Raw genomic sequence first — 27,519 nt, 5'->3', positions numbered from 1 at the left:
AGGACACCTGATAGGCTTGGAGGAAAAGGTTTAACAGTGATTCCTGTCTGAGTCTCAAGTCCCCTCTCGGGAAGGAGAAAGATCTGGGGGAAAAGAGTCCCCCACCCCAGGGCGTTTTGATTTCTGGTGCTGTGGGGAGAGGTTTCCTGAGGGGTGTGTGCCCAGCCAGCAGTGGGATTGCTGGGTCATATGGCAGTTCTATTCCCAACTTATTTTAAGGAATCTCCACACTGTTCTCCATAGTGGCAATACCAGTATGCATTCCCACCAACAGTGTAGAAGGGTTCCCTTTTCTTCACACCCTCTCCAGCATTTATTGTTTGTAGACTTTTTGACGATGGCCATGCTGACTGGAGTGAGATGACACCTTATTGTGGTTTTGATTTGTGTTTCTCTTATAATGAGTGATGTTGAACATCTTTTCATGAGGTTTCTCATGGGGAAACCTGAGGGATGGACTGAACAGTCTGCTTTCTGAAAAATACAGGGGGAGCTGAACCCTTTGGAAGGTGCTCAGATGCAAGCTTCATGCTGGGCTGCGGTATGGGAGGCAGGAGGCGGCGCTGGAGGTGGAGCAGAGAGCAGCCTCCCGCAGACCCACCCACAGCGACATCTGCTTCTCATCCCCAGTGCTACAGAGGCCTGGCGGGCAGCATTACACAAACTGTTCTAACCTTGAGGCCTTGCACACAGGTTTTTCCTCACCAGCTGGCCCACTGGGTGGACACACACATACACACCCCTCTAGTCATCACCACAGCATCATACACAGGAGTCAGTGTTCTGCCAGACTCATGGTAACATCCACACCTGTGCCATCCAAAACAGAGCTACAAAAGTCACATAGACATTTCTGTACACACGAGCAGCACCCACACCACCCCTTCTGGTGGTGGCAGGCACTCGATATACATTTGTTCAAGTGAAGTGTCATGCTGACATACTTCGGGCTTGCAAACATGTGCCAACAGACACTCACTCTTCGACAGGTGTGACCTGGAGCTGGATGGGCAGAATGTGGAATGACTTTATCAGTTGTCTAGGCCAGTGTCCCATTTTATAGATGCAGAAACTGAGGCCCAGAAGGGCAATGATTTAATGGAGATCATGCTGCTAGTCACTACCAAGGCTGGATTTATACCTCAGGCCTCCCAGTTCCCAGTCCAGTGCTCACTGCACTCGAGTTCGTCAGCTTGTAGAACCCACATTCTAAATTGTTTGTTTAGTTGCTAAGTCATGTCTGACTCATTTGCGACCCCATGGACTGCAGCCCGCCAGGCTCCTCTGTCCATGGGATTTCCCAGGCAAGAATACTGACATGGGTTGCCATTTCCTTCTCCAGGGGATCTTTCCAACCCAGGGATCAAACTCCCACCTCCTGCATTGGCAGGCAGATTCTTTTCTAATGAGCCACCAGGGAAGGCCCATATTCTAAATACATATACACAAAAATACTCATTCAGAAACACACATCCACCAAAAAATATACACATCACAGACAGTCCTAAAACACATGCAGAAGCTCCAACACACACAAACCAACAGCAAGTTCCAAACCCTTTAAGCCAGTAATAGTAGCAATAATGACACCTTATGTAAATATCTGTTGAAATTTGCCTGGTGCTTTCCTGTTGACAAAGTGCTCTCACATTAATGAATTCATTAATCCTGGCCCGCCAGGGATATTCCCAATAAGCCAAACTCCAGCCATACACTTGCCAAGGAGCATCCCATTACAAACTCTTGGAGAAATAACCTAGTGGTTAGATTTGAGCCCTTCTCCCTGACTTGAGTGGGCCAGGAAACAGTGGCTGAGTGGTAAAGAATCTGCCTGCAATGCAAGAGCCAGGTTTGACTCCTGGGTTGGGAAGATCCCATGAAGGAGGGCATGGCAACCCACTTCAGTATTCTTGCCTGGAAATTCCCATGGATAGAGGAGCCTGGCAGGCTACAGTCCATGGGGTTGCAAAGAGTCGCACACGACTGAAGTGACTTAGCACGCGCGCTCACGCCAGCCCTGACTTGAGAGATCAGAACACTTGAATGTGAGATGGGAAACGACTTGGCCAAGGTCACCAACTGGTAAGTGGCCCAGAATTTCTTCCTCCACATGGGAAAGATTTTCTTACTGAAAACATCTTGGTGGCCTTGGCTCAGCAACTGATGGACAGCAATACAAGGTGCTTCTCAGCTGTGGTCTGAGCAAGGACATGGGATGGGAGATACACCCCACGGAGGTGGTGGTGGATCCTATGTGCTAAAGTTTACACAGGCACCCAGTGCCACATGAATGCCCCTACACCTCTGCTCTCTTTGCACCTCTACACGGACACTGTACCCTCAGGCTCACACAGCCACAACCGTAGGCATCACAAGGATACAATGTATCTGGATATTTAAACTCATCTTCGGACATAGCAGCGAAGAACAAGGTCTTTGGAGTCAGACAGATCTGCTTTGAATCTGTGTGACTACCCTCTCACTGATAAGTCACAAAAACTCTTCTAAATCTCAATTTTTCCCTACATAAAAAAGGAGCTAATAGAAGAATCTGTCTCCCAGGATAACTGCACAAAATAAAGCATGTAAAGAGAGCATCCAGCACAAAGCCTGGAGCATAGTAAGCACCCACTAAATGGCCACTGTTAATATCACCCCAATAAGAGCCCCATGGTCTCAAGGTCAGCTCTCTACTTCCAAGGCCATACAGTTTTCACCCACACAGGCCTCTGGGCTCAATGAAGCCCCTGAGAAGCAGAACCTTTCATTCCAAGTACAGAGGCCACAGAACTGTGCTGGCCTGCGGGAGCAAGGCAGTGTGGAGGGCTAGCTGAGCAGAAGGCAGGACCAGTCCTGGGCTAGGCTAGAGGCCCTGGGCTAGGCTAGAAGTGGAGCACTCCCTGTCAACAGCGGCCAGTGGTGTGAATGTCATGACTGAAGAATGCGAAGGAACCAAGGCGGGAGGGCTGATGGGGTGGGCAGGAGAGCCTTATGGCCCGGAGCTGAAGGCCCTGACCATGCGCAGTGCCCTCCAGGGCAGTTAGGGAAACTGGATTCTGGAGAGTCCAGGAAGCCCCTCCTCACCCAGAAGGAAGGGTCAAGGTCAGAGTAGTAGTTGTTTTCAACATGGAATCAAACGTTTTGTTTTGTTTTCAGGCTATAAATCAGCTAGGGGCATTTATGAATGCTCCATAGCCAGTCCCCCCTACCTCAAGCAGGATATGAAAGACATCAAACTGCATCCCTTGAGCACATCCTTCAGTTGGCCTTGGGACTCCACAGAGTCGCCTCCACTTTTGGAAGGACGGAGAGGAGCCTGGCTGGTGTGATACAGAACCATGTGTACCAGGCGTCCTACACAGGTCCCACCCATCACACAAATGCAGGCTTCTAGCAAGCTTCTAGCTGGAGGAGGACATGCTTAAGCTCCTGCAAGTGTCTGTGTGTGTGTTTAGTCACTCAGTCATGTCTGACTTTTTGTGGCGCCATGGATAGTAGCCCACCAGGCTCCTCTGTCCATGGGATTCTCCAGGCAAGAATACTGGAGTGGGTTGCTATTTCCTCCTCCAGGGGATCTTCCCCACCCAGGGATCAAACCCAGGCCTCCTGCATTGCAGGCAGATTCCTTACCACTAGTGCCACCCGGAAGCCCCCCCGCAAGTGTTTGCATGTACTTAATCACAGCCATACATTTACACACAGGGGCATATGTGCACATACACATGTACTCAGGAGTACCCACAGGCACAGTTGAATAGACTTGCCCATAGAGCAGGGACACACCCACAGACGTGTAAAAACACACTAACTGCTTTCCTGTGCAAGTCCCAGTGTTTTCAAATACACAAAGAACTGTATGTGCACACCCCATTTCACAGGCTACACCCCCTCACTGAAGGAGAGGGGCACCTTGAGAAATGGAGAGAGGAGAGGAGAAAGGGAGAGTAGCTGAATCCCTTGGCTATCCTTAGGAGGTCTTTAGTGGCCTGAGGAGTGATACACTCTACTACATCCCCTCCTCCCCCAATATCTTCTCCCAAAATCCCTGGAGAAACTAGAATTTCTGGAGCTTCTTCTTCCAGGGGAGTCCCATTGTTTCCCCATTCATCCTGAGTCCAGGAAGATTATAAGACTTTTCCTCCTTCCTTGGGGCACCGAAAAGAGAAGGTGACTCATGGAGCAAGGGTATAGGTGGGTGGGTGACTCATGCAGCGTGTCTGGAGGGGGAAAGTGGTCTGGCAGGAGAAGGAATTGCTTCTCAACCTCCAGAGCCTATAATCTACTCCTCTGAGGCCCTGTGAAGTCCAAATCTGGGTTACAAAGCCCCTGGGATAAGGATGGTGAGCTACTAGACCACCTGGCCTCCCCATAGCATATCTCGGAGCTGCCAACTGAGGCAGAATTAAGGTCCTTGCTGGCTCAGGAGCATCCTGTGGGCTTCTCTGCTGAATGGAGCAGCTGCGTCCCAATTCTTGCCTCTATGGTCTCTCCCAGAGCCCTGAGTCATCTGGAGCAGCCAGAAGGAACTGGGAATCTTGGGAAATGATTTCCTTGATGGTTTGGCATCCCAACATACAAAAAATGAGGGCTGAGTCGCAATCTCCCTGGGAGAGAAAAAGAGGGCTTGGTGGAAACGGCTCTGAGCACACACAGGCTATTTTGGCTTCCTGCCCTTTGCTCTGGTCTTGCCAGAACCTCTCCAGGGTCTCAAGGGTCTTAATTCTGTCCTTACCGCCAACAGTAACCCTAATTCTGACAGAAGAAGGAGAAGGAAGAGAAGGGAGCTGGAGAGCATCAAGCAGGTACAGCCAGGTGCATTCAAAGGAAGTCAAGTCAGACACCATCTGCACCAGCATCTGGAGGTCAGGGCTCAGCTGGGGCAAGAGGTGACGGCAGGCAGGAGAAGTTAACACAAACAGAGGAAAGAATCTGGGGACCTGAGGCCTGAGGGTGCTGATATGGGGTCTTAGGAGTCAGGCAGGAGGGAGGAAAGGCTGTACCAGTCACACTAAGGAGGGAAGCCTGCTCCAACCCCAAGTCTTGGCCTTGTCAGGCTCTCCTGGCCACCCCTAGGTCTGGCCCAGCTCCCCACAAGCCTCACTTCACCCTAGTGGAGAACTTGCTCCAAAGCCTTCGTTTGAAGTTCCAACTCAGCTAGCCCCACCCAGCCAGCATGAAATCTGAGACTGGGATGGAGCCCTGAACCTTCCCTGCTCCAAAAAATCGCTCCAATTTCCAACTGGTAGTGAAATACATCAGCCTGGCTTCCTTCCTATTCTTTAAGGCCTTGTCCAGCTCTCTTTCTCCATGAAGATCTCCCAAGCCTTCCCGGCATGCTGTGATCACTGTTTCTCTGCCAGCACCACTACCATGGGGCAAGAGGTTCCTTGAGCCTTTAAGGGCTTTCCCTCCAGGGTGGCACGTAAGATATCTTGGTTTGTGCAGTTGGTTCATCCACAGATGTCTTGTGCCCCCTTTGGACTGTAAGCTCTTTGAGGGCAGGGAGCCTGGCTTATAATTCTTTCTCTCACAACATCAAGACCATGGCCTGGAACCTTTCTGTAATGGAATTCTCCAGGCAAGAATACTGGAGGGGTAGCCATTCCTGTCTCCAGGGGATCTCCCCCACCCAGGGACTGAACTCAGGTCTCCTGCATTGCAGGTGGATTCTTTACTGTCTGAGACACGAGGGAAGCCCAAATGCAGGCCAGTTGAATGAATAAATGACACAGGACGGGGTTAGGAAGCTATTCTCTTTTCCTGAAAACCAAGCCTATTTTCTCAGAAAAAAAAAAAAAAAAAAAAGAAGTAAGTGTGTGAGGCACAGAAAACAGGGGGTAAGCCACCAATGTTTATTTAGTGCTTCCTGAGTGTTAAGCTCTAATACACATTTTATATGTGTTCTCACATTTAATCTTTACCACCAGCTCTACGGAGAAACGTATTATCAGTTCCATTTTACAGGTGAGAAAAGCAAAGTCCAGAGATGATAATTACTGTTCCCAAGATGCTACAGCTAGTGAGTTGTGGGTCCAGGATTGAGAGCTATGTCTGCCTGCCTGCAAAGCCCACACTCTGGCCACTTAGCCTTATGTCCACCCCAAGCCCAGTGAGAAAGATGGAGGCTAACGTCTGGTTTGCTCACAGCCCAGCACGGGTGGAGGAGGAAGGGCTGAGGCTTCGGCTTCTCCTGCTCCCACTGGAAGGTCCCTTATGCCTGCAGTTCGCTCTGCTCCATCACCCAAAGAGGGGTCCCCTGGGTCGGAACCAGAGCAACCTGACCCCCTGTCCCCCGTGCCACCCACAGGTATGTCTAGAATTCCAAGCACCCCGAGTCATTCCCCTGGCCCTGGCTATTTGGAGACAGTCTGAAATCAGAGGCTGGAAGTCGAGGAAAGGTTCTGATATCTTACGCCCTGTGTGTTCTCTTGTCCATGGCAGCCTATTCAGGGTCATCCGATCAGGCAAATGGCTGGAGTGCAAGACCATCTGGTCACTCTGGTAGGGGGGAGAGGGGGGAATCCCTCTGGGCCCAGCAGGAGTGAAGGGGTTACACCAGGTCTTCATGGACAAAGAACACACACACACACCCCCTCCGGGGCCCTGACCTGGGCTAATTAACCTCCAGTGTCTGCAGGATGGAGAGAGCTGATATACAGTATCTGAGTTCCGTTTTTCCCCCTTTCCACCACCACTTGGCCTTGGCAGGGGCCTCTGGCACAGGGGGACAGAAGTCAGTCCCAGTCCTGAGCTGGCTTCTCTGACTTTTGACAGCTGTCTCTGAGGTCTCAGTAAACTGCTGCTGCTGGTGGGGAAAAGGGATCCCCAGGGGGCATGATCTCAGAGGATCCCTTGAAAAAAACTTTCTTCCACTTGGACTGGGTGGGTGGAGGGGGTAGGTCTCAGGAGACCTGCTTGGAGATTGAGGCCTCCCTGAACCCAGCCGGACAGATGTGTAGCCCCTAGGGCAGCCCAGACAGACAGGATGGAAAACACCAGTGTGCTGGAACCCCGGATCTGGCAGAAGGGAAAACTGCGTGTGCACACACACACACACACACACACACACACACACACACACATACACACACACAGGAGTTTGGCCGGAAAAGTTTCCAGTAGAAGGAAAAGCCTCCTTGGCCACAGGTTTCCTCCCGGTATCCCGGGAGGAACCCTCCTGGGGTCACACCAGAGGTAGCCACTGGGCAGCTCACACCAATCGCAGCAAAACTTCAGTCCCTACAATTCCCCCAAACTTCCCCCCCCCCCACTCTCTCCCTCTTTCTTTTGTTCCCCACTGCATTGCCAACCAGGCAGCTCCCAGCTTCCCACACCGGACTGTCCTCCCCCGAACCCTCAAGCAGCCGGCGCCTTCCTCCGGGCCCCGGGCCGCCCGCGCCCGGCCCTGGCGCCCCGGAGACCGGCCGGCGGGGTCGGGGGCACCTACCCGCCTTGCAGGGGTCTTTGTAGTTGAGGGGCTCTGCGTCGTCCTCCTCCCCCAGGTCATAGGTGTAATCGGCCAAGTCGAGCGGCCGGCCGGGGCGCGCGAGCAGCAGCAGCCAGAGCAGCAGCGGCAGCGGCGGGCGGGCCACGCCGGGCATGCTGGCGGGCGCGGCGGCGGCGGCGGCGGCGGCAGCGGCGGCGGCGGGTCGCACCCGGACGCGGGAGCGGGCGAGGGGAAGCGGAGGACTGGCGGCGAGGGGAGGGCGCTCCCGGCCGCCCGCTCTCCCCCCGAGCTCTCCCTACCTCTTCCCCTTCCCTCTGCTCGCCCTCCCTCCTTCCTGTCTCCCGCCCCCTCTCCAGCCCGGCTTCTCCGCTCTCCCTTCCCTTCTTTCCGTCTCTTTCCTTCTCTCCCTCCCTCCCTCTCCCCCTCTTTAGGGAAATGAGCTCGCTGGAGGGCGGGTTTTCGCCCGGAGCTCGGCCCCCCTCGGGGCCGGGACGGCGATCGGCCGGGCCGGGACGCACGCCAGCCGGAGGCGGGGAGGGCACGGAGCCGGCCGGCCTGGAGGGGGCTCGGGCGGCGCGGGGCGCGAGGCGGCGGGGCCGGGAAGGGGGCGCCGGTCCCCGGGGTGTCCGGCCCGAGCCCCCTCCTGGGCCTCCGGACACGCCGTCGGGTCGATCGTGCAGCCTCCGCACAGCTCTAGCCCCCCTTGTCTCGGATTGCGTTTCCCCGCCTGCGGCTCTCGCTCTCTCCGGTTCTCGGACCCTCGCTCTCGCCCATCTCCGTCCCTGTCCCTCTAGTTCGGTCCTTCGGTCTCTTGCCGTCTCCGTCTCGCTCCCTCCCTCGGGAGACGCCACTGGAGGGCGCCTGGAGCCCGCGGATTGCTCCCCAGTCTCCTCACCCTGGGATCGGGGGAGAACTGGAAAGCCGGCTTGGCGCCCCCAAGGCTCTAGCCTTCCCCTGGCCGGCCCCCACCAAGAGCCGGGCTGTGAGCGGACAGACGAGGTACACCGTTCGTTTTGCAATCAGGATGCTTTAATCTTTGGTGGTAGGAGCCCCCTTGGGCCCTAGGAGCTGCTTCTCCTCCGCCCACCTCTTCCCACAGCTCCCATTTCTGCAGGGCCAGTCCGGGTGGTGTCGACAGGATCCGCTTCCTGCCAGTCCGCACAAGACCCTTTGCTCCTGGATCTCCGCTGTCCCTTTGGGGCTTCCTGAGGCCCTGGGAAGCGAAGAAACACTGTTTATTATGTGAGGGAGAAGGACTGGAGAGGGTGTTTGTGAAACCTTCCCTCCCTGGAGCTCTGTAGGTGACCCCATCTTGTTGGGTCCCCCAGTGCCTGGTCAGCTGACATGAAGAGGTGGCCCAAACCGTCCAGGGCTGCGTCTGCTCCTGTGCCCTGGAGGTCACACCTGCTCACCTGACCAGTCCTAGGTGTAGTACAGGGGCACCTCGCCACACAGGGTGCTCACGGTCCTGCCCAGGAAGGCCAGGTCCCCAGAGAATGCTGAGCCGGCGTCACGGCCCTGCTCCTGGCCCAGCTTCGAGGAAGGCACTTGGGGCTTGGCCTGGAAAGAGCATCTGGTTTGGAGCCTGGGAACTGTGTTTCTGTCTCACCTGTGGTCCTTATCATGGGACCTCAGGTGTTCCAGGCAGTCTCTCTGTGTAAAGAAGGTGTTGTGCTAGAATCAGAGCCCCCAGGGGGTGTGTGGGCTCAGCTAAGCCAGCAGCTTGGCTGCGGGGCGGGGATGGGGAACTTGGCTAGGAAAGGTTCGGTGCAGGGGAATCCAGGGAGGACATTTACCTGGCAGCCCATGAGGAGCAGTGTTTTACAGGTGACAAAATCATCATCTAAAATGCTCCTGCCAGCAGCCCTGGGAAAAGCCAACCCACTCCCTCTTACCCATACACCCACCTGGAAGTTCTGCAATTTTCTGGTGAGAGCCTCGAGACTTGGGATGTTCTGCGGAGCCATCTTCATGATGTAGCAGCAGGTTCCGGGGGCTGGCTTGTAGGCAATCAGGAGCTGGGCATGGGAACATACAAGAGGGTCAGTTAGTAAGGGGCTGCCTAGCTCACTCCTAACTCTAGACCATCCCCCTCTAGGTTGGGCACTGGAGGGAGTCATACTGGAATCTGGGGCTTAGCAAAAGGGCTGGGGGTGGGGAGAGATGAACCTGTAGGAAGGCCAAAGCTGAAGAGGTCTAGCACAGAATTATCACCAGTTCCCTAGCCTTGGGGTCAAGAGGTCCGCGCATACCCACCCGCTGGTAGTCATACACCACAGTGCCAGTGGAGCCAATGAAGAAAGTGGCAGTGCTTCCCACACGCTCACTCAGGGCCAGGCGTTGCTGTGCTTCCGGGCCTGCGATGCTCATCTCTAGAACCTAGAGGAGGGCATTGTGCTGCCTGGCATTCCTCTTTCCCCACTCATCCCAGCAGCTCATACCCACCCTCAGTTCCCTTTGTGCTGTGCTATGCTCAGTCACTTCAGTCATGTCCAACTCCTTGAGACCCTGTGGACTGTAACCCTCCAGGCTCCTCTGTCTATGGGATTCTCCAGGCAAGACTACTGGAGTGGGTTGCCATGCCCTCCTCCAGGGGATCTTCCCGACCCGTAAGAGATGGAACCCTCATCTCTTATGTCTCCTGCATTGGCAGGCGGGTTCTTTACCACTAGCACACCTGGGAAGCCCCAGTCCTCTTTACTCAAATGCAATTCTTTCTTCCCTGGGAGCTCAGAGAGGCCCAGGGAAACCAGGCACTGGAGGGAACAGATTGTCCAACTGTGGGGTGGGGGCTGGTGAAAAAGCCCAGGCCAAGTTTGCCACCCTGTTTCCACCTCTGTCCTTCCCTGAGGTGTCACTTGCCTCCTCCCCTCATTCCCTGTGGGCAATTTGCTCTCTGCCCACCCCATCCCAGGGCCTCTATCTGACCTGCCCTGTATCCACTGCCCACCCCATCCCAAGCCTACTCACCATCTCTGTATGTTTCTGGCTCATGTGAAGGCCCATGAGCAGGGCCCCTACGATCACCACGACGACAAGGACCACAACCACGACCACGATGAGAAGGCGTTTGATGTTCACGGGACAGCAGGGGATGCGGAGCCGGCCCCCAGGGACTGCTGTGTAGTCCTGACATGTGGGGCAGGTGGGGAGACAGGTATGAGGTCATGAAGATGCCCCTTCTCCCTGCACAACTGAGACACCCTCCCACTCTCTCCCAGGACTGAACAACCAATGCCGTGGATGTGTAGAAGAGGGCTGAGCCGGTTAGAGGCTTCCTGGAGGAGGGGGCCTGGATTCCAACAAACTCATAGATGCTTAGAAGTGAGGTCTAGCTCGAACAGATCCAAGAGAGCCTGTTTCACCAGTCTCACGTCCTGCTGTTTCCTCCACACCTCTGACATCCCAGCCACACCCATCCCCTCCAGTTCCCCTCCAAATCCGTGCTTTTAGGCGTATGATCCCTTCTTCCAGCAATGCCTTCCTCCTTCTCCACCTGGTGAGCTCCAGCTTGTTCCTCTGGAGCCAGCTCAAATGTTAGTTTCTCTGCAAAGCTTCCTGTGACCTCCCGTGTAGTGGCTCCTTTCCCAGTGCTCTCTACAGTCTTTTCCACGGACCCCTTTGATGGCTCACAGCCCCTTGTATGGGAATTAGTGGCTGCTGAGTCTGCCACTCCGAGTCTCTGTCTTAGTGGTTGGTGTCCCTGTCTTAATTTAGCACAGTCCTAGGTTAGTGGAGTGAATGAATTTGGGTGAGGAAACAGGCCCAGAGAGGCTGGAGGAGGCAGAGCCCATCGTACACAGATACACTCTTGCACATGTACACACACACACATACATGTACACACAATCAGACTCACCGGCGGGCTCTCCATCAAGACCTCTTTGCTGCCCACATCCATCTTGCTGTAGACACCTTCCCTCCTCATCTCTGAGTACGACGAGGGTCTTATATGTGCCAGCATGGACACAGGACAGAGGTAAAAGACCCAGCCCCTGTCTGCCAACCAAGCCCTCAGCTTTGAAGGCTGTTTGTTCCTGGCCCTTCAGAGCCAAGGGCTGGATAAGCCAGCTGCAAGAGCGCCTAAGGGCCCTTGGCCCTGGCGCGTGAGTCCTCTTGGCCCCAGGGAAAGCAAAGCTGGGTGAGCTGAGCAACCTTGCCCTTGAGAAATCTACACCTCTCACCATGGGTGTCTTCCTGGCGTGCCTACCATTCTTGCTGGCACCTGCCCCTGCTGTCTTATGGCTTTTCCTGTTCTTCTGCCAGGCTGAATCTCTTCGGCAACCAAGGGCTAGACCCAGTGGGTCCACCACACTTCCCAACAGATTTGCCCCCAGACTTGCCTCCAAATTGCCCCTGGAGCCTAAGCTCCAGGAAGGGGAAATCTTGTGGACTCACAGGGACAGTACCAAAGGCACGAGGTGCTTTGGCATCGGTGCAGGATTTCATAAATGGTTCATAAATTTCCTGGGAGTGTCAGATTTTCAATTCAAGTATACCTGCTTTGCCTACTCTTACACATCTTGTACCTAACCTCAGACATGCCCCTGGTCATTCTTTCCCAAATTCTGAAAACTGTCCCTTCTAGTTATACATTCTTACTAACATGCAGTTTTTCTTTCTTTGTATGGGCTTGTTTGTAAGCTGAAGGCTTTTTCTTTTTAACCTGGTTTTAACTTTTTTGCATTTATTTTTAAGTTGTATTTATTTGTTTGTTTACTTTTGCTGTGCTGGTTCTTCATTGCTGCTTGTAGGCTTTCTCTAGTTGCAGCCAGCAGGGGCTACTCTCTAGTTGCAGTGCATAGGCTTCTGTTGTAGAGACGTCTTTTGTTGCGGAGCACAGCCTCTAGAGTGAGTTCTCAGTAACTGTGGCACACCAGCTTAGCTGTCCCAGGGCAGGTGGGATCTTCCTGGACCAGGGATTGAATCTGTGTTCCCTGCATTGGCAGGCAGATTCCCCACCAGGGAAGTCCCTGCAATTATTTTATGCTGAATTTATTTTCCAGACCATACATTTTTGCTTCTTCAGTTTCTTCTGGGATAGCTTTCTCTTCTGCACAAGTTCCTGTGCAAGTTTAGGAATAACTGGCTCTTTTCCCAGTCAGGATCATCTCTGTGTGGCAGGGGGAGTCCCACAGAGGTTAATCCGACTGTGAGCTCTGCAAAGTTCTGTGCGGCATCTTGGGGGCTTATTGACCACAGAATCCACATTGAAACCCTTCAGTTCAGCATTACTGTCTGCATTTTTGAGCACGTGCAGCAAAACTCAGCATTCTTTTTGGGTCGCCAACCCTAAGTTTAGCCCCGCTGTTTGGCTTGGGCACATCAACCAGCTCCACAGTTGGAACAAGGGCACAGCACACATTGCTTCTCTAAAGTGACATCCTTCAAATACTTGGTGGCTTTAGGGATATACATACCCTTGATAGCCTGTGCCGTTTCATCAATGTTCCTAAAGTGAACACGAAGATTTGAACTTTGGATTTGCATGTTTCTGTGGGTTTTCTGCATCAAGGGAGCAAACCATTTTCAGAGATCAAGCTGGAGGGTTTTTTTTTTTTTTTTTTTGGCTACACTGGGCACTTGAGACCTTCTATCATAATTGTGGCATCAGGATCTATCTCCTTGATCAAGGATTGGACCTGGGCCCCCTGTATTGGGAGTGTGGAGTCTTAGCCACTGGACCACCAGGGAAGTACCACACTAGAGGCTTTTGATAGCAGTTCCTCACTTGACAGTTATGCCCAGACAGCCTTGCACAGGGCTGGTGGTGGTGTCTGATGGGGGTCCCCATCTCCTTGTCCTTGAATCAGCCCACTTGCTTAGTGCTGCCTCACGCCCTACCCTCTCAACACTCTTCTTTTTATATCCTCTGTTCCTGCATTTGCCCTGAGGATGCTCTTACCCAGATCTGAACTGCTTCTGGATCTTCTTCTTCTCCTCTCTACCCCTTTCCTGTCTCTTTCCCCAAAGTCATCTCTGTTGCTTTGTAGTACTAAACCATGCCAATTAATGACTGCCTTCTTTCTCTCCAGCTCCCTCCACTTGCTGGGCCAAGTGGTCTCTACATTGCCTTCACCTCTGAACTTTAACTCGAGTGTAAGTCAGAGCCCCACACCTCACTCCTCTCTTGGCCTCACCCCATTCTCCTTGTACTTGAACTCCAACACTTCACCCCAATTCCTGTCCCTTGCTGGGCACCCCCTCCCACCTTGGCCCTGCCCTTCAGTCACGAGCTGGCCCCCAACTCTCCAGCCCTGGCAGGTTCCCTTGTCTCCACAAGGACCCCCTCTCCAGTTGGAGAGCCTTTAGCCTCCAGGTTACACAATGGCATGGCATCCGAGCTGAGAGTCCCAGAAGAGAAGCTCCGGAAAGGAGAGAGAGACAGAAGTGTTTGTTCCCACCACCCTCCTCACCTCCAACTGCCGCTTTAAATATTTGCCTCTAGCAGCAAGTGTCCTAGGAGGAGGGAGAGAAAGGGATGGGAGTCCAGGAAGAAGGAGGGAGGGGAAACATCCTTCTGGGGACTTTATGCAGCCTCAGCTGCTGCAGGTGCCAGATGCAGGAGACAGCCCGCCTGCCGTGCCCACCCCTGCTGGCCCCAGGGCCCCCACTCCCACCCCGGTTGTCCTAGCAACACTGGGATTGATTGGCTGACTCACATGTACTGGACCTGAGCCAGATGGGCAGTGGGCCAGCGGGAGAACCAAGGAGAATGGCAAGCATCTTGGGGGTCCCTGTGGGCATCCTGGGGGTGGGCGGGGCATGATCCAGCTGTGGGGCTTGTTCTGAGCAGGCGCTGTGCCTGGAGCTTGCCAGCATCTCTGGCTGCTGGGGAAAGTCTCCCCTGCCGGCTGCCCTTAGGCTGTGGTTCTTACAACTTTGTTTTTATCCCTTTCTTTATTAATTCATTTTTGCCTTTTTGGAAGTTGGGGAAGGAAGGGTGTTCTCAAGTTTAATAAGGGAAATTCACATGCTGGCACTGACATGGAAGGTCTTGGGATTCTTTTCTTCCTTCCAGAAAGGGGCAAGGGACCTTCAGCTGAGCATGCAGGGTTGTCACCTCACCTGCCCCCACACTATCCCAGCCCTCCGCTATAGGCTTTTCACTTTTTGGCCTTTATTTAGGCCATTTCTCCTTGCTGGAAAGCATACCTTCAATGCCTCTTCACCTTGCTGAATACCACCCATCCTAAAAGATCAGGCAAGAGCCAGTTGGCACCCCCTCTGTGCTCCCACCCTAACCCACAGCGCCCCTTCCCTCCTGCACGTTCACCTGCCACTTAGCATGCACTGCTGTCCCCTTCAGCTCTGTGGGTGTTTTGTGTTGCCCTTCTTCCCAACCAGGCTGCCAGCCCTTGGGACCAGCCCTGAGACCATGCCTTCCTGAGGCTTCACACAGGGCCAGGCACATGCATGCAGCCAACCTGTAACTCTACTCAGTGATAATAAGACTGTCACCAAACATGACAGGGCTCCTAATGAGGGCTCAGTAGTTTATTCCCTCAGTATGTAGAAGACGCAGTGCTTCACTGATCAGCTCAGCTCTGGGACCATGGATAAGTCATTCTGCCTTTCTTGGCTTTAGTGTATTCATCTGTGGGCTTCCCAGGTGGTAAACAACCCACCTGCCAATGCCAGAGACATAAGAGATGCAGGTCCGATCCCTGGGTCACGAAGATCCTCTGGAGGAGGGCATGGTAATCCATTCCAGTATTCTTGCCTGGAGAATCCCATGGACAGAGGAGCCCGGCGGGCTACAGTCCATGGGGTCGCAAAGAGTCGGACACGACTGAAGTAACTTCGCATGCACCCACGTGTTCATCTGTGAAAGGGGACTAATACAGCCTATCTTGCTCCTCTCTCCAAGTTGTTGTAAAGATCCAATGACATCACGATGTGCAAGTTCAATCATCATGATTATCATCATGGACTTCACCCCCCAGGGCACCTCTTCCCACTGGCTAAGAATAGGACCCAGACTCCCCCATTCTGTCTGTATCTGAGTTAAAGCTCTCTGAGAACTATGGGTGATGGAGAAGCCCATGGTAGCCTCTCCTGTGTGTGCCTTCTCTTTTCCTCCTTCTGGCCCCTCAGCTTCAGGGGAGGGACAAGATTCACTCTGCCCTTTGTGTTCTGGGCACAGCCGTGCCAGGGACGGGTGGGGATGGTTGTCCAGCTGCCCAGGCCACCCTCCCCCCCCGCCACTGCTTGTCTTCCCACAAACTGGCATGGGGAGGGCAGCACGGGCAGCTGGACGGGCAGTAGCAAGTGAGCATCCAAGGGCAGGGGCATCCCTGGCTGGGAGAACATGGACTTACGCTCACACCAGAGAATCCCTGTCTGGCAGAGGCTAGGGACAGCTGGGGAAGCATCTTCTATCCAGTGATCTTGGCTTTCTGGACTGATGGAAAGAGCACTGAACTGGGAGCCCATCCACCTGACTGTACCTGTGAGCTCTCGGACAATCACCCTCCTCCCACATACACACCCCTGGGAAATAACATAGTAGAGAGCAGCAGTTCTCAAACTTCTTGGTTTCAGGAACCTTTAACACTTAAAAAGTAGTGAAAACCCTAAAGTGCTTTTGTTTATGTGTCTTACAGCTATCGATACTTACCATATTGATATTTACTAAGAAATTTTAAAAACTGAATTAATTTAGTTAAAATAACCCTGCATATTCATTGGAAGGACTGATGCTAAAGTTGAATCTCCAATACTTTGGCCACCTGTTGCAAAGAGCTGACTCATTGGAAAAGACCTGGGATGCTGGGGAAATTTGGGGGCAGGAGGAGAAGGGGACGACAGAGGATGAGATGGTTGGATAGCATTATTGACTCAATGGACATGAGTTTGAGTAAACTCAGGCAGATAGTGAAGAACAGGGAAGTCTGGCGTGCTGCACTTCATGGGGCTGCAAAGAGTCAGACACGACTTAGTGACTGAATACCAATGTTTTGTAGCACACGTAACATAAATTATGTAATGAAATTACTTTACAAAACAAAAAATTACGGAGCAGGGCGTCATTGTTTTACATTTTTGCAAATTTCTTTAATTTCATAGAAGATATGTCTTGTAACCTCTGGAAAATTCCAGGGTACTTCTGTAAGAGCGTGAAAATGAAAAGGGCAAATAATGCCTTAACATGATTAGGAAAATTGTTTTGACCTTAAAGACTCCCTGGAAGGTCCTCAGACCCCTGGGCTCCCTGGACCAGACTTTGAAAATCCTGTGTGTAGAATGGTTGTTGGCTCTGGAGTCAGGTCATGTGTTCTCTGTCACTCATCGTGTCTGACTGTGACCCCATGGACTGTAGCTTGCCAGGCACCTCTGTCCTTGGGATTCTCCAGACAAGAATACTGGAGTCTATCGCTTCTCCAGGGGATTTTCCCAGCCCAGGTATCAAACCAGAGTCTCTTGCCTTGCAGGTGGATTCTTTACCAGCTGAGCTACCAGGGAGCCCAGGGAGTCAGGCAGAGTGTGTTTTAAACCCCTGCTCTGTCCCTTTCTTATTTGGGTACTACAGGTCTCACTTTCCTTATCTGCAAAAGGTGATTAATAACAAAGACCTCAAAAGGTTGAGGCGATTAAGTACACAGAGTACACAGCAGCTAGTAGATGTGATAACAAGGTTGGCTGCTTTCCTCTGCACTGGGGCTTTAGTTTCCTCCTTTGTTAAACCAAGGGCTGGACTGGAAATGCCCAAGGCTGTTCCCAGTACCCTCGACCACAGACTGTGCCTCATGAGGAATGTTCTGGATTTCCACACATTCCCATTCCAACTCCAGTGATATTTCCCCTTTAGGTTCGCACAGACACAAAGGCACATTCTGTTGACTAGCCTTCGAAGATGTGAACAGATACATGCACGTCACTTATGACACATGGCATGCCACGAACTCTGCTCACAGGCCGCTGAGGGCCAAGATAGAAGCACAGAGGCACAAAGATCCAAAGCGTAGCAATGCCTGCCCCGGGGAAATATATGTCCGTGCAGAGACGAGTGTGCACGCGTGAAGGTTGCACAAGGAGATCTTGCGCGCGCGCGCACGCACACACACACACATCCTCGCGCCCAGCCGCTTTGGGTGCCAGGCGGGTGAGCAGATGGCCCCGGAGACCGCCTGCAGGGCGCGCAGCGGCCGACCGGGGCGCAACCACTCCTTTCTGTGGCTACTCCCCTCCCCACACCGGGGACTCCCCCGCTCCGCCCTGCGCGCCCCCGCCGCCCGCCGCAGTCCGCGTCCTCCCAACCTGTCAGCCCTTGGCTCGGCCCCCGGATCCGCGCATCTCTGCATCTCTCCGAGTGCTCGGCTCGCGGGAGCGAGCAGGGGCGGGGACGGCCGCCGGCGCCCGAGGGCCGGAGGAGTAGCTCTGCAGAGGACAGCCAGGGGGACCCTAGCTGTCACAGCGGCTGCCCGGGAGCGCCCGCGCGGGGTGGCCGGGAGCGGTGGGGCGGGGGCCGTGAGCTCGCAGGCAGCATGGCGGGGCTGCAGGCCAGGCGGGTCTCAGGGCTCCGGCTCCTGGCGCTGTCTACCCTGGGCCTCTGCCTAATGCTGCAAGTCGGCGCCAAGAGACCCCCCAAGACGCCCCCCTGTCCCCCGAGTTGCTCCTGCACTAGGGACACTGCCTTCTGCGTGGACTCTAAGGCAGTGCCCAGGAACCTGCCCTCCGAGGTCATCTCTCTGTGAGTGCTCTGGACTGGGGTGCGGTTGGGTGGGGGAGCTGGAAAGAAGGCAAAAACCCTGCTCTGGGGAGAACCCCTGCTCCCTCTCTACAGAGAGTGAGGACCAGGAGGGCTCCAGGGGTCCTCAGGAACTGGAGATTCGAGGCAGCAGCCTGGCTGGGAGTTCTGCAGTCATGCTGGGGAAAGCAGCCATGGCTGGAAAAGCGAGTGTTTATGGCCAAGAATGAATCATCACCACCATCAGCATTAATGAGACCTACTGTGTGCGGGCACTGGACTTGGAGGGAGGGGGTTGTTTACATGAGTATGGGGGCCCCTGCCTGTGATGTCATACCAAGGACAGAAGGCCTCTTGGAGGGGGAAGGTGGCAGCAGGGGGAAGGATGGAAGGGAGATACACCCCTACCGTGCCCTGGCACTGGTGGACGCCTGCCACTGGTCTCGCCAGCACTCTGCACGGGGCCAGCCAGCCTATCACTTGCAGCAAGCAGCCTCAGGGACTAGATAGGCTGTGTGGTTGGTCCCTGAGGGCAAGATGCTAATCCACCGCCCCATCCCAGTGCTCCATCCCTCAACAGCACCCAGCACACTGTCGGTGTTTGGATGATGAAGCAGGTATGGGTAAAGGAACCTTCTTTTGGCCGAAGTCCTTGGTGCTCAGGGAGTCAGTAGTGGAGGATGATAATGAGCTTGTGAGAAGGGAAAGATAGCCTCAGGTTGGGAGGGGGGGGTGGAGCCAGGTGACATGGGGACTTTCCAAGGCGAGTGTATACAGAAGACATTGCCCTGTCCACTTAATGCCATCCCAGCACAGTCCTGTATTCTCCCCTTGGTTACTGACCCTCAGATGTCCCCTGCAGGACGCTGGTGAATGCTGCCTTCTCGGAGATCCAGGATGGAGCGTTTTCCCACCTGCCACTGCTGCAGTTCCTGTATGGACAGGGCCTCGCTGAAGGGCAGGGTCGGGCAGGGGAAGGGAAGGATCTCAGACTAGGGGGAGGGGAGAGGAGAGTGATCCTAAGTTGCCTGTGGAGGTCAAGGTGCAGGTGTCCCTTACTCTCGCTCCAATGGGAAAGCCACAAACAGTGAAGCAGTGCAGAGTCCAGAGGGGCGCAGAGAGCAGCAGTTTGGGGAAGGAAGGTCCAGGTTGCATGCAAAAGCAAAGAACGAGGATATTTGAGGCCCAGTTAGGAATGGACTTGTGTCCTCTGGAGACCCCAAAGAACTGGGTGCGATAGTTTGGGCTGGAGCCAGAGGGTGGACAGTGCAGGTGAGAGAGGTCACCTTAGAGACAAGTGACCCCAAGGATCAGGGTTTGAAGAGAGAGCCTGGATCTGAAAGGGAGGGAAGACAGGAGGGTCTGGAATTCCAAAGGGAGCTATTTATGCTTGAAGCCCCAGTCACAAGAAAAGATAAACGTGGTTATCCTCAAAGTTGCCATCGGTCTGAGAGGAACTGGAGTGAGCTGGGTGAGGGTGGGAGGCAGAGCTGTGGGGAAGGACCCAACTTGACAGGAGAGATACGCCCTAGGAGCAAATGGGGGCCCTGGGAGCTTCTGGGACCAGAGCAGATTCCCGCCTGGACTTGCCACCCAGGCTGCTCCGGGACTCTCCGCTAGGGTCCCCAGGGTGGGAGGCATGGCTTGGGGGTGAGGCAACTGGCTGGGAGCTGGCACAGCAGGCGTGCCCTTGGAAACGCTAACCCGCCTTTGTCTCTGCAGGTTACTCAATTCCAACAAGTTTACACTGATTGGAGACAATGCCTTCACAGGACTGTCACACCTGCAGTACCTGTGCGTGGGAAGGAAAGGGGAATTGGGAGGAGGGCTGAGAACAGAGATGGAGAGAGGAGGGCTGGGGGTGAGGTGGGAAGAGAGCCCTTGAATCCTCTGACTGCAGGGCCCGAGCAGAAGGTCGTTTCATCCATCCCTCTGCGTAAACCATCCCACCTGAATGCCTGTCACCACAGGCTTCATGTCCAGATTCAGAATGAAAGCCTGCCTTAGGGTCATGGGCTGGAATCTAGAAGGGCCATAGGGAAGCAGCTGGGGTTGGGGGAAGTGGTCTGGGATGCTGAATGGCAGCTGAAATAAGTTCTTGTTTTCTCCAGCTTCATTGAGAACAATGACATCTGGGCATTATCCAAGTTTACCTTCCGAGGACTCAAGTCTTTGACACACCTGTGAGTACATCACACTCATACACTGGCCCAAAGCCCCCTGTCTCCTGTGGCCTTTGGTCTTGGGCATGACCTTCAGGTAGGTGACCCAGAGGTCTCTCTTTCAGCTCACTGGCCAACAATAACCTGCAGACACTGCCTAGAGACATCTTTCGGCCCCTGGACATCCTGAGTGACTTGTAAGGCCTGAGTGCTACCTTTTGTTGACAATGGCACAGAGGGGCGTGGCCCTGGAGGGAGCAGTGTGGGAGCCAGAATTGGAAGACCATAAGGTCTTGACAGGCTGGGAGGGTTTAGGTTTGGGCGGGGGAGAAGGCTAGGTTGATTTATACAGAGATTGGTAGCCTTTCAAGTTGAGGTTCTTCAAGACATTTGTGGACCCTCTTAAAATGCATGCAAGACATTATGTGTATATTTTTTCCAATTTGGGAAGTATTTTATTTTTTAATCTATTTTTAAATGGAGGATAATTTCTTTGAAACGTTGTGTTGGTTTCTGCTGTACAACGTGAATCAGCTCTGTGCATGCCAAGTTGCTTCAGTCGTGTCTGACTCTTTGCCACCCTATGAATTGTAGCCCGCCATGCTCCTCTGTCCATAGGATTCTCCGAGCAAGAATGCTGGAGTGGGTTGCCATGCCCTCCTCCAGTGTATCTTCCCCACCCAGGGATCAAACCCTCATCTCTTACCTCTTCTGCATAGGCAGACGGGTTCTTTACCACTAGTGCCCCCTGGGAAACCAATCAGTATACGTATGTCTTCTCCGTCTTAAGCCTCCTTCCTACGATGTACTTTTTGAATATGTGCTTTTAGAACATATGTTTGATTTGAATCTGTGTTAAAGTTCAGTAGCATAGCCACAGTCATTGATCAGTATTTCTACAAGAAAACAAAAGCCCCAGACTGAGGAAGGTTTGGAGGAACGGGGATGAAACAGATAGATGTGGAAGTCTTACACAGGAAACGGTACCTGGCCAAGGAGGCAAGTAGGGGCTGAAACTCAGCCTGTACTCTCCTGGTCAAGCACATGTCTACGGGGCTGAGCCCACCCCGTGGGGGACCTTTCTCTGACCGGCACAAAGATGCCACATGAGCAACCAGCAGCAGCCTTGCCAACATCTACTGAAAACCTAGAGGGCCTGGGTGGGCAGAGCAGCTGAGAGCCTGCCCCTCTCTGTGCCTCCTCCATCACCCTCATGATCCAGGGACCTGCGGGGCAACTCGCTCAATTGTGACTGCAAGGTGAAGTGGCTGGTGGAGTGGCTGGCACACACCAACACCACGGTGGCGCCCATCTACTGCGCCAGCCCACCCCGTTTCCAAGAGCACAAGGTGCAGGATCTACCGCTGCGTGAGTTCGACTGCATCACCACAGGTAGGAGATGCCCCACCTTGGCCATCAGGCTGGGTCTCCCCTGGGATGCTCCCTGTGCCCTGCCTTGCCAGTCAAGTAGCCCTAACCCTTCTCCCTAACCTAACCCTAACCCCTAACCCCTCATCCCTGCAGATTTCGTGTTGTACCAGACGCTGTCCTTCCCAGCGGTGTCAGCCGAGCCCTTCCTCTACTCCAGCGATCTCTATCTGGCTCTGGCCCAGCCAGGAGCCAGCGCTTGCACCATCCTCAAGTGGGACTATGTTGAAAGGCAGCTTCGAGACTATGATAGAATCCCAGGTATCTAGGCCTGGCCTGGCTGTGGTAGCCCTGAGGGTGGGGTGGGCTCTGTTGTTCCTCTTCCTTGAGTTCCTACAGGTAGAAGGATAGATGAGACATGGTCTCTGTCCACAAGAGGAACTTTTCTAGTTTTTGGCGGGGGCGGGGTGGGGGGGTGGGAGGGATGGTTGATACATACACAGATAACATCCACATAATACATAGGTGCTAGGAGAAAGATATGACCACAATGCTCTGGGGGCCAAAGGAGAGGCCTACCCTGGGCAATCAGGGAAGGTTTCCTGGTAGAGGGGATGCCTAAGCTGAATCATATATATATATATATATTTACTTATTTATTTATTTTAATTTTGGCTGTGCTGGGTCTTCGTTGCTGCATGGGCTTCTCAATGCAGCGGCTTCTCTTACTGTGGAGCACAGGCTCTAGAGCATGCAGACTTCAGCAAGTGTGGCACAGATGGGCTCAGCACGGGTAGGCTCAGTAGTTGCGGCTCCCAGGCTCTAGAGCACAGGCTTAATAGCTGTGGTGCACTAGGTTAGTTGCTCCGAAGCCTGTGGGATCTTCCTGGATTAAAGATAGAACCTGTGTCTCCTGCATTGGCAGGTGATTCTTTACCACTGAGCCTTTGTACACAATAAACTGACGTGATGGTTATTCAGTTGGTCAATATCTATCAACACCTATTTTGTGCTCAGTGTAAGCTTATATTGGAACTCTGGGGTCAAAGGCAAAGGGAGGGTGATGGTGAGATGGATTCTTAGCTGGGAGACAATTAGAAAGCATTGAGCACACGATGGACATTCAGCAGGGAGAGAATGCTGTAGCAGAGAGCCTTATTTGGAGGGGCCCAACCCTCTTTTCTGAGGGTGTGGCGTGGGGGGCCCCTAACACCACTCCCCTCCACCCGCAGCCCCCTCTGCGGTGCACTGCAAGCCAATGGTGGTGGACAGCCAGCTGTATGTGGTGGTGGCCCAGCTGTTTGGGGGCTCTTACATTTACCACTGGGACCCCAACACCACACGCTTCACCAAGCTGCAGGACATTGACCCTCAGCGTGTGCGCAAGCCCAACGACCTTGAGGCCTTCCGCATCGACGGCGACTGGTACTTCGCTGTGGCCGACAGCTCCAAGGCGGGTGCCACCAGCCTCTACCGCTGGCACCAGAACGGCTTCTACTCCCACCAGGCCCTGCACCCCTGGCACCGTGACACCGACCTGGAATTCGTGGATGGTGAGGGAAAGCCACGTCTGATCGTGTCCAGCAGTTCGCAGGCTCCTGTCATCTATCAGTGGAGTCGCACCCAGAAGCAGTTTGTGGCTCAGGGTGAGGTGACCCAGGTGCCTGATGCCCAGGCAGTGAAACACTTCCGTGCAGGCCGCGATAGCTACTTGTGCCTCAGCCGTTACATCGGTGACTCCAAGATCCTGCGCTGGGAGGGTGCCCGCTTCTCCGAGGTGCAGGCCCTGCCCTCCCGGGGCTCGCTGGCCCTGCAACCCTTCCTGGTGGGCGGCCGCCGCTACCTGGCACTAGGCAGCGACTTCTCCTTCACGCAGATCTACCAGTGGGATGAGGGACGGCAGAAGTTTGTGCGGTTCCAAGAGCTGGCAGTGCAGGCCCCCCGGGCTTTCTGCTACATGCCAGCTGGGGATGCCCAGCTGCTCCTGGCGCCCAGCTTCAAGGGACAGACGCTGGTGTACCGACATGTGGTGGTGGACCTCAGTGCCTAGGGGGCTGTGGGGCCTCGGGGTTCCTCGGGCAACGCAGGAGGCTGGGTGGGAGCCTCCAGGTGAGCCACATATGCGCTTGTGGGAACACACACATAGCCCATCCACGACACGTGCTCTCACGTGTACACACCCCAGTGAGCATGGGCCGCACCATGAACTGTAGCCCAGGGATGCCCCTTCATCTTCACTGGAATCAGCATGAAGACTTGTATGCGCACCTGGCAATCCTGCGCCCAGTGCCCTCCCATGTATGGACGCCTGTTGACCCCGCCCGCAGCTGCCCTTGCTCTGCTGCCTTCCACGTGCTCTGGCCTGGGGAGGGGTCCTGGGACGGAGGGAGGGGGACTGAACTGCTCCTCCTGCTCTTCCGCTTATCCTTCGGACCCTCCGGTCTTTCCTCTTGGTGCTCCAGGTGTCTGTTTAGCTGTTCATGCTCCGCATTGCAGCCCGTGGCCACATCCTTCCTGCTGCCGGGCACACTCTCCCACGCCACGCGCCCTCCGCAGGCACATGTGGACTTGGACACACTCCTTCAGTGACATGCACACACATCTGTCTACACGCCCATCTCTGTGTGCACATGTACCGCTTCAGTGCTGCCTGAAGGGGGTCTCCTCCGTGACCTTGCCTCTCTTCCTGGAGGGGCACATAGTACTGGTCCCCCTCCACTCACCCCCTGGTGTGCCCACCCCATGGCTGATAATGATGGGAATGGTGGTACCGGCCTCTGGGTACCAGCCGGACTTCCTAGGGGGCAAAACCCCTCCGCCTGAAGCAATAACAACAACAGCTGACCCTGACTTCTTCCCAGCGCTGTCTCTGTTCCCACTGGAGTTTCCTTCTCTCACCCTGAATCTGGTTCACTGGGGGACAGGAGACCACCCAGGTAAAGGCCTTCTGCTTTTCTTTCCTGTAGCTGCTCCTGCCTCTGACCACCCTCTGGGTTCAGCTCTACCTTTGGGACATGGACCCTGTGCTGTGTGGGCTCCTTTGGGTGTGTCCAAGGGCTGGCCAAGCACCTGAGGTATCTGGGCAGGTGCCAGGAGTGGAGAGCACCCTGGGGGCCCTGGCACCCCTCTGAACCACAGAGACACACCCCAAGAGCACTGCCTTTCAGTGCAAGCTGAGTCTCAGAGTGGGGAGAGAGGGAAGGAGGGTCCAGAGGAAGCGGCCCCTGACAGCCAAGCTTCTGCTGCCCTCTGCTGTACACTGGAAATAGAAGGCTCTGACATGCAGAACTGGTGGGGGAGGCACAGGGTGGGGAGGCTCTTCCCTGTGCCCAGATGGTGTGAGGGCTCCCAGGTAGCAAGATTCCCAGAGGCACTTGGGGGCAATGATCTGATTCACTTGTTTCAAATAAAAATCCCACCCCACTGACGGCTCTCAGGTATCAGTGGCGATGATCTGCAGCTCCTATTTCCTTAAGAACAAAGCTGTGTTTTCTGTCCCTGATGCTTAGAGGGGGCCAGCATCAGATGTCAGACCCCCTTCCTCCCTGCTCCCCTCCCTCTAAGGAAGGAGTAAGCATCCCAAGGTCAGCTGGTGCTGGGGTCAGGAGTTCACGCTGATGACACTCAGCTGCTGGGCCAGTGTGACTAATCTTGATCACCTGGGGCTGACTCACGACCAAGTGTTCCTTCCTGGAGATCACAGTCTTGGGGCCCATTGTCTGTCCCTCGGTCAGGTCAAGTCCAACCAACAGGGCTAAGGACCAGCTCAGTGTTGTGAGCTGTTGTGAGAAGCTCTCCATCCCCCTCTGCCGGACAAACATGCATCATGGCTGCCACCCTCGGACCTGGTGTGAGATTTCAAGCAAGTGGACTGATTTCCCCCAGCTGAGCGTCTCTTTCTGTAAAGTAGATAATAAAACCTACTTTGCCCGATCCTAATTGTGCCACTTACTAGCTGGGAGGTCTCAAGCATGTTCCTTCACCTATCTGAATCTCAGTTTCCTCATCTAAAAAATGTGGCTAACCATGCTACCTACCTGACAGGGTTAGTGTGAGATTTGAATGCATTAGATTTGTAATATGTTGATGTATGTATGGAAACAGTGACAGATTTTATTTTCTTGGGCTCCAAAATCACTGTGGATGGTGACTGCAGCCATGAAATTAAAAGATGCTTGTTCCTTGGAAGGAAAGCTATGACCAACCTAGACAGCGTATTAAAAAGCAGAGGTATCACTTTGCTGACAAAGGTCCATATAGTCAAAACGATGGTTTTTCCAGTAGTCTTGTACCGATGTGAGAGTTGGACCATAAAGAAAGTTAAGCAACAAAGAATTGATGCTTTTGAATTGTGGTGCTGGAGAAGACTCTTGAGAGTCCCTTGGGCAGCAAGGAGATCAAACCAGTCAATCCTAAAGGAAATCAACCCTGAATATTCATTGAAAGGGCTGATGTTGAAGCTGAAGCTCCAATACTTTGGCCACCTGATGTGAAGAGCCAACTCATTGGAAAAGACCCTGATGCTGGGAAAGATCAAAGGCAAATGGAGAAGAGGGCGGCAGAGGATGAGATGGTTGGATTGCATCAGTGACTCAATGGATATGAGTTTGAGCAAACTCTGGGAGATGGTGAAGGACAGAGAAGCCTGGCATGCTGCAGTCTATGGGGTCGCAAAGAGTCGGACACAACTGAGCTACTGAACAACAATGTATGTATGACCCTTAGAATCGTGTGTCTGGCACAAAGCTAAGACTTTTTTGGTTGTAGGACTCTGAGATACCCAAGTGTCTCACAGAAGACTGTTTAATGGCAGGGAGAAGGCTGATCTTTGAGGAGACCTGCTTTCTATGGATTAGGATTCTAGCCATCTTCAGTCTCAGAGCCCCTGTTGTTGTTTAGTCACTAGGTCATGCCCGACTCTTTGTGACCCTGTGGACTGCAGCACGCCAGGCTTCCCTGTCCTTCTCTATCTTCACAGAGCCCCTGTACCCTACATCTTACCGTTAGCCTCAGATGCCCACTTCTCACAACAGGGAACCTCATAGGTGATATGTCTGGGTTTCCACCTTCTGAAACCGCATTCATGTGCTCTTGGCTTAGCAGGGACCTCTCGCGTCCCCCAGCCACACTGTCCTGGGAATGCCTGTCCTACTTTTTCAAATGGGGTCTCAACCTGTGCAGGGGAGAGGTTGCCAGGGAAAGTGGGTTGAGTCTTCTAGACATGTTGGCATTTTGTCATCCAGTAGAAAGATAAACTGGAGAAGGGAATGGCACCCCACTCTAGTACTGTCACCTGGAAAATCCCATGGATGGAGGGGCCTGGTGGGCTGCAGTCCATAGGGTCGCTAGGAGTCGGACACGACCGAGCGACTTCACTTTATTTTTTCACTTTCATGCATTGGAGAAGGAAATGGCAACCCACTCCAGTGTTCTTGCCTGGAGAATCCCAGGGACGGGGGAGCCTGGTGGGCTGCCGTCTATGGGGTCGCACAGAGTCGGACACGACTGAAGCGACTTAGCAGCAGCAGCAGTAGCAGAAAGATAAACATCACTCTGACTGTCGCTCCCCACCCCACACCAGGGCACCTCCTGGGGATGAGAGACACTCCCCCTCCTGAATGACCAGCTTTTTGCACAAGGCAGGGCTGGAACCCACCGTATGCCTGCATGGTCACCTGCCAAGGGCAGGTCATCTGTATGTCCAGAGAGCTGCTTAGCAACCCAGTGTAACCAGGTGACTGTGTCAACAGCTCAGGACCAAAGGGCATGAGAGGCAGAGTCCACTCACTCTGCCAAAGCCCAGGAGGGTAACCCCCCTCAGCTGTCAGCCTCACACCCCTCCCTGCTGAGCT

At 54.0% G+C, this 27,519-nt stretch overlaps 3 protein-coding genes across 11 annotated transcripts in view; 1 reads left to right on the top strand and 2 right to left on the bottom strand.

Annotated features, from left to right (window-relative positions):
- The window catches only part of BMP1 (bone morphogenetic protein 1), a 47,494-nt gene extending 39,669 nt beyond the window's left edge, over positions 1–7,825 (bottom strand). For 2 of the 8 annotated variants that reach the window (XM_025278941.2, XM_044938377.1), the window contains exon 1: positions 7,448–7,825. In XM_025278941.2, the coding sequence (XP_025134726.2) occupies positions 7,448–7,601 (154 nt within the window). In that variant the 5' untranslated portion in view covers positions 7,602–7,825. 8 annotated transcript variants of the gene reach the window in all.
- Positions 7,826–8,454: 629 nt separating this feature from the next.
- SFTPC (surfactant protein C) lies at positions 8,455–11,438 on the bottom strand. Its single transcript, XM_006047922.3, has 6 exons — positions 11,307–11,438; positions 10,418–10,576; positions 9,704–9,826; positions 9,355–9,465; positions 8,860–9,007; positions 8,455–8,660 (listed from the first exon to the last, which is right to left on the bottom strand). The coding sequence occupies exons 1-5, from the start codon at positions 11,409–11,411 to the stop codon at positions 8,870–8,872; spliced, it is 636 nt and encodes a 211-aa protein (XP_006047984.1). The 5' UTR covers positions 11,412–11,438; the 3' UTR covers positions 8,455–8,660; positions 8,860–8,869.
- Positions 11,439–17,117: 5,679 nt separating this feature from the next.
- On the top strand, positions 17,118–25,600 carry LGI3 (leucine rich repeat LGI family member 3). Of its 2 annotated transcripts, XM_006047920.4 has the most exons (8): positions 17,496–18,140; positions 19,000–19,071; positions 19,860–19,931; positions 20,249–20,320; positions 20,425–20,496; positions 21,522–21,691; positions 21,824–21,988; positions 22,900–25,600. In XM_006047920.4, the coding sequence occupies exons 1-8, from the start codon at positions 17,935–17,937 to the stop codon at positions 23,715–23,717; spliced, it is 1,647 nt and encodes a 548-aa protein (XP_006047982.1). In that variant the 5' UTR covers positions 17,496–17,934; the 3' UTR covers positions 23,718–25,600. The 2 variants fall into 2 exon arrangements, with proteins under 2 accessions (XP_006047983.1, XP_006047982.1); XM_006047921.4 differs by lacking the exon at positions 19,860–19,931 and having other exon boundaries at positions 17,118–18,140.
- The last annotated feature ends 1,919 nt before the right edge of the window (positions 25,601–27,519 follow it).

Source organism: Bubalus bubalis, chromosome 3 (genome assembly GCF_019923935.1).
Source record: "Bubalus bubalis isolate 160015118507 breed Murrah chromosome 3, NDDB_SH_1, whole genome shotgun sequence".
NCBI classification, from domain to species: Eukaryota; Metazoa; Chordata; class Mammalia; order Artiodactyla; family Bovidae; genus Bubalus; species Bubalus bubalis.
Note: the sequence above shows the minus strand (reverse complement) of the source record. Positions and strands in the feature narration are given on the sequence as shown.